At 51.3% G+C, this 12,010-nt stretch overlaps 2 protein-coding genes and 1 long non-coding RNA gene across 5 annotated transcripts in view; 2 read left to right on the plus strand and 1 right to left on the minus strand.

The window, feature by feature from the left end:
- Positions 1-2,619, plus strand: part of ZNHIT3 (zinc finger, HIT-type containing 3) — a 24,029-nt gene extending 21,410 nt beyond the window's left edge. Inside the window, exons 5-6 of the mRNA XM_006756168.2 lie at positions 285-368; positions 2,124-2,619. Coding sequence (XP_006756231.1) covers positions 285-368; positions 2,124-2,305 — 266 coding nt within the window. The 3' untranslated portion in view covers positions 2,306-2,619. The remainder of the gene's footprint in view (positions 1-284; positions 369-2,123) is intronic.
- The window catches only part of MYO19 (myosin XIX), a 26,270-nt gene continuing 16,747 nt past the window's right edge, over positions 2,488-12,010 (minus strand). For 2 of the 3 annotated variants that reach the window (XM_006756166.2, XM_015559069.1), the window contains 2 exons: positions 11,843-12,010; positions 11,410-11,489 (listed from right to left, as the gene is read on the minus strand). In XM_006756166.2, the coding sequence (XP_006756229.2) occupies positions 11,468-11,489; positions 11,843-12,010 (190 nt within the window). In that variant the 3' untranslated portion in view covers positions 11,410-11,467. Of the gene's footprint in view, positions 3,291-4,335; positions 4,639-5,055; positions 5,142-6,044; positions 6,175-6,298; positions 6,466-7,726; positions 7,831-9,323; positions 9,395-10,272; positions 10,381-11,336; positions 11,490-11,842 lie in introns of those variants that run through there. The other variant, XM_015559070.1, reaches the window with a different exon arrangement.
- Positions 11,333-12,010, plus strand: part of LOC107181904 — a 9,593-nt gene continuing 8,915 nt past the window's right edge. The window contains exon 1 of the long non-coding RNA XR_001512611.1: positions 11,333-11,411. This is a non-coding gene — a long non-coding RNA (uncharacterized LOC107181904). The remainder of the gene's footprint in view (positions 11,412-12,010) is intronic.

The raw sequence follows: 12,010 nt of genomic DNA on the forward strand, positions 1-12,010 counted from the left end.
AGCCAGTGGGAGGAGAGAAGGATGTGAAGAATTGGAAAATCAGCCTCCAGCATAACGACCACAGGGAGACACATAGACTAAGCGTGTGAACAGTAGGATGCATTTGTTTTAAGTCACCAATGTTTCTTTCAGTTTCCTTCCCTTTCCTAAAAGAGGAGTTTATACAAATGGGTTACTGTCACGTGTGTGCCTATACATTTTTAAAATCTATTTGAGTAGTTAAAAGCTGGTACCTGGCCTTTCTTTAGAGCCATAAGGAGTTGATTGTGTTATATATTCCTTAGATGATGACGACGACTCTGTAGCTGATTTTCTCAATAGTGACGAGGAACAGGACAGAGTTTCTTTGCAGAATTTAAAGAATTTAGGTAAGTCTGTACTGTGCTTACTTTTTGTCAACCATTGAGATACATTTAATCTGTTGTATAGAATGTGGTTTTATTTATGATTTTAGAGAAAGAGAGGAAGGGAGAAAAAAAGAAACATCGATTTGTTTTTCCACTCATTTATGCCTTCATTGGTTGCTTCTTGTACCCGCAGCCTTGGTGTATGTGAACGAAGCTCTAACTGAGCCACCTGGCCAGAGCCAGAATGTGATTTTTAAGGTTATTAAATACTTTAGCGTGGCATGCAGAGCCCTTCATCCAGCCACGCGGTTCTATTAACACAGGGTTTCCACACCTCCCAGCTTGTCTGTGAGGCCGTTTTCTTGGCTTGGGGGTCACAGTGGCTTTGTGAGTTAGAGAGTTCTTTTCCTCCTTCAAGGCTTTGTTCAAGTGTCCTGCCCTCAGTTAAAGTGTTCTTGACCTTTGACTGTCAGAATTAGATACTTTTTCATATTCCCATGGTGCCTTGTAATATACTACTCACCAGATTTTATGGTAATTTGTTTCACATTAGTCTGTAGGGGAGAAACCTACATTTATTTCCATGTTCCTAGTGCTCCATTTGCAGTCTAGCCATTAATGCATACTGGATAATCCCAGGACTTGATTTTTTAAATTTGTTTTTATTTTTTTAAAAATACCTTACTGGGTCCGAGGATATTTTTCCTTTGATTTTTAGAGTGTGGAAGGGAGGGTGAAACACAGAGAGAGAAATATCAATGTGAGAGAGACATAGATTGGTTGCCACCTGCACTCGCCCTGATCAGGGTGGAGGATTGTGCCTGCAACTAAGGTGGGTGCCCTTAACCAGAATAGAACCTGAACTGTTCAGTCCTCGGGCTGACACTCTATCCATTGAGCCAAATCCATTGAGCTAAGGCTATCTTTATTGTTGAAAGTATTATATGTCCCCTTTTTTGGACTTGATTTTTAGAGGATGTGGGCGTTAATAATGACCAGTATTTTGTGGGATTGCTCATTCAGTCCCTCGAGCAGTTCTGTTACCTCTAATTCATGGCCAGGGTAGTTCCTACCGGTGGGCATTATTTTCATTCCCATTTCACAGTCCGCCTGACAGGTGGTGCTTTGCACCTGGTCCCATGGCAGTGGTTAGAACAGGGGTGGGCAAACTTTTTGACTCAAGGGCCACAATGGGTTCTTAAACTGGACCGGAGGGCCGGAACAAAAGCACGGATGGAGTGTTTGTGTGAACTAATATAAATTCAAAGTAAACATCATTACATAAAAGGGTACGGGGTTTGTTTTGTTTTTTAGTTTTATTCATTTCAAACGGGCCGGATCCGGCCTGCGGGCCGTAGTTTGCCCACGGCTGGGTTAGAATGAGGTTGGAGCTAGCTGGGGATAGTTGTGAACAGTTCTGTCATCTGTAAAGCACCACACAGTTGTTAGAGTCATTTCACTACCGACCGTGCTTCAGGCTGGATCAAGCACTTAAGCATCATTCACAAGCACTCTCTCTGGAGTTTGACATGCTTGATTCAGTGTATAACTCCTTGCCAATAAGCTAAGGCTGTTCTCTGTATATGTAGTCATGAAGTATTTAACTTGGAAATCATTTTATATGCTGATTTCACCTTGTTTATGTAAAGCACTGGGGTTAATTTGTGAGTTTAAAGGTTAAGGGGATACAATATTACGTTTAAAGCATTTAGCTTTCAGCCATCTCCACCTGTTCCAGCTTCAACTAAGATTGGCTTTCTTTCCTTAATTTTTAAGGGGAGTCTGCAGCATTAAGAAGCTTACTGCTCAATCCACACCTTAGACAGTTGATGGTCAGCCTCGATCAGGGGGACGACAAGGCCAAGCTCATGAGGGCCTGCATGCAGGAGCCCTTGTTTGTGGAGTTTGCCGACTGCTGTTTAAGCATCGTGGAACCATCCCAGAATAAGGATCCTTAAAATGGATTATGGTGCTGCTTGCTCCTTCTCCCAGGAGACCAGCTAATGTGGGGCCCCAAGCAAGGGCAGTGTTTCCAGGACGAAGACATGCTGATGTAGGGTAGGTCATGCGAGTCTCCACCTCCATTGCTGTGGGCTTAGGTGTCAGACAGATGGGGGCACTCAAGTGGCACACATTCAAATGGTTGTTTTTAAGTTATTTATTTTTGGTACAGTTAAGGTAGATATCATGAGATAATTTATCAAGTTTCAAACACTTGTTTGAGTGAAAACTTGCACACTGTTACTAAATAAAATTAAGGTGTGGTTCTGTGGTACGTTGCATTGTTCATCATCCTTGATTCATAATTTAATTGCTTCAAATTAAATAAATCAACAACATATTAAATAGTAAAGTTTTGTTCCTTTTAAAGGAACTAAACACAGAATTTCCCCAACCAAAATTTTAGAGCTGATCTCAAGCTGCTTGTTCTGTTTGTGGGGAATCAGAGTGGGGGGTACCCCATGGTAGTGACAGACAACTCTCAATCTTGTTTGATTGCAGTTGGCTCCGCGAATGTAGTTAAAATGTGGCCCTGCTGTTTCTTAATCTTGGTCTGGGAACTACTAACCCTGACACCTGTCAGTGCTTGAGATGGAGGCTGGAGCCCCAGGCCCCACTGGTGATTGGCCGCACAGCCCTGGCCTGCAGGCGGGCAGGAGCCATCACTCTCACAGGCCTGGGAGTCACTGGGAGTATTTTGGCAGCTATGTGTTGATTAAATGTCTTTGGCAAGGCAGCTGGCAGGAAAAGGCATTGTAGAAACAAAGGCACCACAGGTTGCCCAGCCAGATGAGGATAGAAGGTGAGAAGAGATCACACGTGGCCCAGCCTGTGTCTTTCCAGCAGAATCTGATTAAAGCCAGTAACACTGTCGGACGAAGGTTCAGGGCAGATGTCAGCATAGCGCAGCGGAGACTTTCTGCAGTGAAACTTGATCGAGCCCTGGGGAGAGAGAGATGTGGCTTAACCCCGGCTCCCAGGAGAGCCAGGGCCTAAAGGTACCTCACAGAGCAAATGCTAGGGATGCAGGGGAGTGTGGACAAGTAAGTGCTGGCATGAGAGTCACAGCAGTAGCAGGACTGAACTAACCAACATGTTTTTCAGTTGGTTAAGTGGCAAAGTCCAGATCGGTATAAGAATAGAAAAGTTCACATCCCTGCAGTGTGAGGCAGATGAGGAACAGTAGAGCACTCCCCTCCTAGAAGTGTCACCTGTCTCAGCCCTAAGACTGCTTAATGCCAGAAGGTCGAACAGATTTCAGTTTACACTGTGTGGTCATGGGAGATTTTACCCAGGTTCTGGCTTACAGTAATTCCTCTGGCAAGAAATTCAGTTTCCTTCCTTTTGCCTTGTTGATATCACATAATCCTTGAGTGTTTGCCTGTTTTATATGCTGGCTGACTTTCCCCCTGGCTGCCCGTATATAAAAACACAGGGCACTAGGACCAGTGACTCACCTGGTTGTCATTTCCTTAGCTGGAAAAGGAGAAAAACCAAGTAACATAATTTTGGGAAAACCTGGTGCCAAATGCAGTGCCACTGGAGTAAGCAAGCTGTCAGCACAACCCAAGTTTTTTGAAAGTGGGACTAAAAGGTGACTCTAGAACAGTGGTCGCCAGCCTTTCAGACCTCATGGACCAGTGGTCCAAGGACCACCGGTTAGTGACTGCTGCTCCAAAGGTTTCCTTAAACCAGTGGTCGCCAACCTTTCGGACCTCACGGACCACCGGTTGGCGATGGCCGCTCCAGAATACTTAGAGGCAGTTTTTAAGAGGTGATGAAAAGGCTCTGGAAAAGTCGGAGTAACTGCAGCCAGTTGGGAAGCTTAGGCTCTGGTTTCCCCAGTAGGGTTAGGACGGCTCTCGTCCCAGCCTCAGTCCTGCTCCCGCTGTGGATTCCTGGGCCTGGCCTCCTGCCTTCTACAGTGAGATGGGAGGGACCCAGAGCTGCTGTGGGCAAGACTGCCATCCATCCCATCACAGCTTACCTGAGGCAGTGCTCGGATGGACATGACACCATCTTGCTCTTGTGCTGTCTGGATAGTGTAGCTACGGGGGCTGCTGGTGGGGAGCTGGAGGCAGGCCCAGACCACCAATTTCCTCTGGAAGCCGTGCACACCCACGGCTGCGTTGGCCAGGACCAGTCCCAGGGGCCAGAGGCGGATTATTGCCCCCGGGAGCCAGCTCTGTGCCTGGGGCAGCGGGAAGGAGCTTGGGGAACCGGGAGCTTGAAATAAGTGTTTTTCTTCCACACCATCCAGTTCTTTAGAAGCAAGGAAGGCCATTCTGATCTTAAAAAGAGAACACCACTTTATAGCTTTTGACTTATTAGCTCTCAATGGAAAATGGAAACCAAAACCCTCTTTAATAAGTCAGCTTAACAAGGTGAACTGAAGGGCCCCTGGCTGTGAACAGCTGGGTGCCTTCAACCAGACTGGCTCTGTGTGGCAGAACTTCATACCCAAGGCAGGTGGGCCCAGGCCTTACACAGGCTACTTGAGCCGATAATTCCATGGTGTTAGCATGTTCCCAGTTGCTTATGCCACGCTTTACTGTCACAGCCACCCTGCAGTGTGGGGCGTGGCCATTTTGTGCATGAAGAACACGAGACCACCTACTTTGCAGTGGCAGGGCCAGCGTTCCAACCCGGGTCTATCTGGTACCAAAATATCCACAGGCAACCCTGACTTCTTGAGTCCGATACTCACTCTCCACTTCTGCCATGTGCGCTTGATGACTGTGGCAGCTGCGTGCAGCCTCTGGACTTGTTTCCGAGTTAACCAGGAACGAATGGCTAGAGGATTGCCCAGAAACAGGAAAGAGTACAGTGTTCATTACAGCTCTTGGTAACCTGGCTGTGCAGCGACGCCAGAGCTGCCCTAAAAGTTTGAAATAGGTATTTTTTCAGTCCCTGGCTACCTGCACACTTCCCTCAGGTAAGGTACTAAAGTCAATACATGAATCAGAATTGGCCCTCACACACCCACAGACTTGGAGGTGCCTGTACCTTGAAGGGACAGTTAGGAGCGGGGTCAGCTCCCACTCTTGGCTTAGTCTGGCATAATGTCCAGGGAATCAGGGGTCTGAATTGCCTGCATCTTTTTTTTTTTTTTACAGAGAGGAAGGGAGAGAGATATTTAGAAACACTGATGAGAGAGAAACATCAATTCAGCTGCCTCCTGTATACTCCCCACTGGGGGTGTGCCCGCAACCAAGGTATATGCCCTTGACCAGAATTGAACCTGGGACCCTTAAGTCCACAGGCTGACACTCTATCCACTGAGCCAAACCAGTTAGGACAGGTTTTTACCTTCTTAAATTCATTAAAAGCCCTGGAGACCAGCAGAGTTGTCGTAAAGGGAAAGAAAGATGGAGTAAACAGCTCTCTAGGTCTGGGAAAGGGAATTAAAGGGATTTTTAGCCTCCGCTACCTACATAGCACCCGTATTTGTGGTGTGACCTGCTTTCCACTCACTGAACTGGAAAGACGCTCTGGGTGAGGACGGGAGCGTGAACCCCAGTGCACCACAGGACGTGCCACCAATGCCTGGAGGCTGGGACACTGTCAGCTTTGGTGTGTGGGGATTCAAGCAACAGCATTCAAAGGAATGTAGGGTCTGCAGTCACTGATGGCAGCTGCACTCAAGGCCATCTGTGGGCCTGGAACGAGGCTACGTGCCCAGGGCCCCAGTCCTACCTGCCTGGATGAGCACAGCAGCCTGCCTCTGCCTCTCCTGCCTGCGATGCCGGTGTCGCCTCCAGCCAGCCTGGATGCAGCGGGCACACTGCTCCAGCACCTGGGCACGTCTGCGTTCCAGGAGCTCCAGCTGGGAGAAGGGGCATCCACTGAGGTCTGCAGCCCACCCTCCCCTATCCTGAGGAGAGCCCAGCCCGTCCTGCTGAGAGTACACAGCTGTTTCTGTGACCTCTGCTCCTCTGAAGCCAGCTTACCGTGGAGTCCGTCATGAACACCTTGGTCCTGCCACAGTGCACTGTGGCTGGCGTGGCCTCCACCGGGTCGCCAGATGTGGCTGCTGCGCCAGGCAGAGCGGGCAGAGTGCGGAGGATGTCCTGGAGCAGAGGCTGCAGCGTGGCCTCTGCAGCCTGTGGAGACCATTCTAAGGGTGGGAGACAGAGGTCCCATCAGTGCTTCGTCTTCTACACAGTTCTGTGGCCTTAAGAAGCTGGTTCTGGTCTCCCTAGCATTTTACAGGCCTCTTTTTTGTTCTTGTCTCTAGCCATTTTTACCTATTTTTTGGGGGGGAGAGACCAGGAGCAGCCGCTCTTATCCCTCAGACCCCTGGCTGTTATGAGGAGTCTTGGAATCCCACTGTAGCTGTGCCCTGGACTGGCCTGCAGCCCCCACTCCTGTGGGTCCCTTTGGGCAAGTGACAAAGGACACTTGGTCCCCCAAACATGCTGAGGGCCAAACGGCATTAGGGCCACCCCTCCGCCCTAACAGCTCACTTCCTGCCATGGAAGGGCAAAGAGAAGACAGATTCTGGGCCTGCGGAGGCCATGGGGTCCCCCTGCCGACCTGCATCACAGAGCCGACTGCTGTGGAGGGAGGTTTACCTGAGGCTCTGAACACCTTTAGCTGCCCAGCGCCTCTCTGGAGACAGAGGCTGCCATAGAAGATACCGCAGACGAGAAGCAGCAGCAAAATCAACCAGAGCCCAGGAGACGTGGGCAAGAGACAGAGCAGAGCAGACCATGGAGAGAGGAGGAGCGGTGGGGAGAAAGGTGAAAGGAAAGTGACAAACTGTGCCCAAGACAGAAAAACAGCAGAATTGTCCCAACTGGGTTTCCTGCCCCAAGGTAAGGCTGTGTAAGTGGGGGGAGTGGTTACCGCTGGGCTGGGATCCTACTGGGCGGAGCCTTGCACCTCTTTTCCTCCTCCTGTGCTGGGGCCACAGCCTCAGGACAGCCCCATGCCCACAATCCTCAAATCAGGGTCACAGGCCAGAACTTTCCCTTGAGATCAGAGTTTGGGGGGAGGACCCCAGCAGGCTCAACAGCTCCCCCAGACCGCCTTTCCCCACTGGCCAGGCAGAACTCATTATTTTAATAATTTTAACTAATTTCTTCCTTTCCCTCTACATCTCATCAAATGCTTGCCCAGTCTGACCAGTTTCCTCCCAGTATTTCCTGTGTCCACATCTCTAGCTTCTCTCTACTCCCGCCAACTTAACAGCCCACCATGTGGCCCCACAGTAGTCTCCAGGAAACATGAGTGCCTCCGTCCACCCAGAGAATAAAATCCAGCTTCTGTGACTCGGCCCCAGCTGTCACCCAGCCTCCCCTCCCACCACTGTCTGCCCCTATAAGCCAGTAACAGTAGACTGATGAACAAATGACTAACAAAGGGGCCCCACTCACCTGAGCGCCCTTCATTAAGAGACGGGCTCTGGGGGCCCAGGGCTGTGCGAGGACGGAGCCGCCTCAGTAACGCGTACCGTTCCACAAAGTTCCGGTGAGAGACCCTGGAAGCCAAAGTGGGTGGAAGAACGGAATGAAGCGACTTCATCCGTGGGCACAGCGCTCAGGGTACGACGGGAGTAACTGCATTTAATCTGCTCAACAACCCAGCGAGGTGCTGCCCTGGCTGCACTGCATGGACGAGGCTGGAGCTCTGGAGAGATTTTAAGGGTCTGCTCTTCCTGTGCCCTTTCCTAGAGGACTTGCTGTCTGCCTCCTTCCAAGGGGCATGGAGGGCCCTCTCTGGACCAACTAGACCACTCCTACCTCACACCCATGCTTGGCTGCATCTCCACCCGTCCTCTGACCCACTCTAGTCCCCTTCACGGCAACACTTCTCTAAACAGCTGATGACATCTGATATCTGCACTTCCTCCTCAAAGTTTGGCTTCTGCCCACAACACTGCACCATGTGGCTCCTGTCACAGCCATCAGCATGCCACTAAAATGGTTGCTGGTTTCTCGTCATCCCCCCTCTCGAAATGTGAGCATTCCTCAGGGCATGACCCCGATTCCTTCTATCCCCGATGGGGTTTCCTCCTTGTTTGTGGTGTTAAGACCCTCCAGTTCTTAGAGCTCTGCTGAGCCCGGGCCTCACAGCCATTTCAAACCTGACCCTCCCACCCTGCAACCTGTGCCTTCCTCAAACCATCTCGCCTCCAGGAATTACCCCCATCCACCCATTTGCCTCAGAGGGAAGCCTAGAAGTTGACCATCCTGCCTAATAACTCATGTTCAATCAATCCACAGTCCTCTTTCTATGACAAGCCACACCAATTTTACCCACTTCTCTCCAGTGTTCACTGCTGCCACCCTCATCGGGGACACCATCTCGCTTGTACACCTGCAACAAGCCTTTCACTCCTCTCTTTTCCTGACCCTACGTCCAACCTCCACATGGCAGCCATGGGATATGAGTGAGAGCACAGCACTCCCTCCTCAGAATGCCTGGCAGCTTCCACAGCACCCAGGACAGGCTGTGAAGTCCTTCAGGTCTGGCCCCCATCCCTCCCTCCTCTCCTCCCAGTTCTCTGAGCTCCAGTCACTTAAGCACCTCTCAGTTCCTAACCTGTTCCCTAGTCTGGAATGCTCTCCTCCCCAAATCTTCCCAGAAGCCCGAGCTGCCTACGACCCCTCCTGGACCAGCCCAAGGATATCCCTTCCCATTAGTCTACTTAATAGCATTTTTTGTTTCTTCCCTAGCATTGATTAACTTTATAGTTATTGTTCTTGTTTTCACAGGAATGTATGACCCAAGAGGGCAGACTCAACCTTCCTTATTCACTGATATATACTAGAAACAGTGCCTAGCACAAAATTGTGCACAGAAAGTAAACGGATAAATGACAAGCAGTTCCTTGAGTTCAGGTTGACACCTGTAGACCCGCCCTTTCCCTTCATCTCCATATCCGTCTTTTGGCTGGCAGGCTCTTGTTGGGCCTGAGTCTCAGCTCTACCCTGACATTGGCCCTGCCCCTGCAGTGATGGGCCCACTCACCGGATGGGGAAGCCGGCGGCACTGATGTGGATGGTCTCCACGAGACCACAGGCCTCCAGCTGGCTCAGGACCTGCAAGGGTGGAGAGACAGTGTGGTACCTGCAGCATGGGGCCAGCAGGGCAGACAGCATTCCCATGGCCCTGCCAGCGTGGACTGCAGGGTCTCCTGAGGCTCCATTGAGGGAGGTATACACTCTGGGGCTGGTGCAGCGAGAAATTAAGAAATACCTCCCTGCTAAAAGGGTCCCGGCAGCCCCAGGTCCCCTATGTGGTGCATGGCTGCTGGCATGGCTCTCACCATCCCCACAGTGCAGATGCTCTGCCTCACATGCAGCCCAGCCCCATTTGTTTTTATTTATTTTATTTTTGGCTAGGCAATCAAGTGAGTCACAGCTGCAGTGCATGGGAGGTTGGTTATACTGTGAAGAGCCTTCTGGGACCTGAACCATGGTCTTGACCACAGAAGAGTGGTTCTGGCTATAACCCCCAAGGTCACATCTACCAGTTGACTGTGGGACACTCCAGCATTGCCCAGTATTCACACCTCATCCACATCCTATGGAGCTCGGTACCCTGAGCAAAGAACAATTGCTGGCCCTTTTTGTGCACATTAAAAATCTAGAATCTAAGGCGAGACAGACTTCCAGCTAATTGCAAGAGATAGCTATTCTGGGCAGCTCCAGTCTCATCAGGGCAGTGCTAGATGAGAAGAGAGCAAGAGGCGCCAGAGCCCTACTTCCTTCCTTAGCTAGGTCACTGCAGTGCAGACCACACAACCATACACGACTGTCCTGCCAGCTATGGGGAGACAAGCCCCTCTAATGTCAGGCCCAGCCTGAGAGATCCCCTCTGGTCACTGCACTTGGAGTAGATGTCCTGTCCTTCTCCCCTCCAAGGCCTTGGTCAGATAGGGCTCTCTGCGAAGCAGCTTTGGCTCAGTGTGAATTACCTCCTCCCGGAGGAAGGTCTGTGCCTGGCCCTTGCTGTTGGGCTTGATGCAGCGAATGTAGTGGGGCGTGGTGCTGTGCAGAACCTGCAGAAGCTGTTCCAGGGAGGCCTGCAGAGGGGAGAGCGAGGTCAGGCAGAGGTTGGAGCTGCCTGGGGGCATCAGCTGGGCCCTGGCTAGAGACTGCATCAAACACCTCCAGCCCCAACACCAGGATCTTCTTGTGCCCTGGGATGGCTATTGGAGGCTCTTACTGTGTCCAAGCACTCCCATCCCTTGACCTCCCACTGCTCACATCTGCCTCCAGGGACCTTTCTTGAACTGTGACTCTCCAACTGGTTGGTCTCTCTGCATCTGGTCTCCGGGTCCCCCAACAATCTTCTTAGAAGAGAGCAATCAGAACCCCCAGCCATTCATTCAGGAAATAGCTGTTATTAAACCAAAGCCTATGACCCAGGCAGTCTGCTGCTGTCTCAGAGCCGAGTCTAACGAGCTGCACAGACACTGGACGGGCACCCTCAGTAGTACCTGAGGCTGGACAGGAAAGTGCTATTCAAACCTGGGCTCCCTGGGTACCTTCTCAAGGAGGTGATGATATTGCAGAGCTTTGAAGAATGAGAAGGAATAAACTAAAAAGAGACATGGAGGGTGTAGCTGAGGTGGTTGGGGTGAGAAGCAGAGTGTGCTGAGAGACAGTGGAAAGTATGATACAGGAGGAGACAAACCTGCACTGGCCAAGGACAAAGTCTGAGCAGGAAGCTGGAGAATGGAATGGGCCAGGTCATGGGTACATGTAACTATTGCTCTTCCACAGCCCCCCATACGCAGTGGTGAGACCCCTGTGCCACCCACAGGCCCCTAGGCTTCCCATCATGTTAGGCCAAGTCTATGTGTCTGTTTCCTGTCTCTGTCTCCCACACAGGACTGTCAACTTGGTGTGAGCCCGGACCATGTCTTCTTAACCCATCAATGCTCTCCATAAACAGCACCAATCCTGGGAAGTGCTCGGTAAACATTTGAGACTGAGGAGTGACCCAAACACGTCACATCAGCACTACCAGACCCACCTTGAACCTGGACACCACGGTCAACACAGGGGTCCTGCTCTTGCCAGAAGGCTCCTCCTGGGACTTCTCTTCTGGGTCAGTAGGAAACAACACCTTGAGCAGGGGGTCCTCGGATTGCTGCAGGAGCCTGGTCAGCTCAGGGGGCACAGGGTCCTATTGGGAGAGGACGAGAACAGTGGGTGAGGGCAGGTGGTGTGCTACCCAGGGCTGTCCACAGGCTTGCCAGCCTGCTCACCCAGGCCCCAGAGAAGGGAGTTCCAGGGTAGGACAGGCCCTGAGTCTGGGAAACAAGCTGGTCGCCTATGAATCAGCAACCCAGTGTGACATGGGTCATTTCTGGGCGGGTCATGCCTGATGAGCAGACCTCAGGCAGATGGCCCCAGAAGTGATCCTGGGTTCTGGGAAGATACTCAGGAGGGAGACACACAATAGGAAGCTGCGTGTATGGGCAGCAATGACTCAGCGTGCCATGTACCCAGGTCCCAGGGGCCATGGCCCAGCCTCACCTTGTTCTTCTCCACCAGGCCTGCGGTGTGGTACCGCACAGGCCCCGCGTAATGCGCCACAATGAAGCTGGGCTCCCGGCTGAGCTTGTCGTGGCCCAGGCAGGGGCTGCCTGCCAGGGCACTTTCAATGCGTGTCTGGAGCTGGGCTGCACTGCTTGGCCGGTTAAG

Source organism: Myotis davidii, unplaced genomic scaffold (genome assembly GCF_000327345.1).
Source record: "Myotis davidii unplaced genomic scaffold, ASM32734v1 scaffold993, whole genome shotgun sequence".
NCBI classification, from domain to species: Eukaryota; Metazoa; Chordata; class Mammalia; order Chiroptera; family Vespertilionidae; genus Myotis; species Myotis davidii.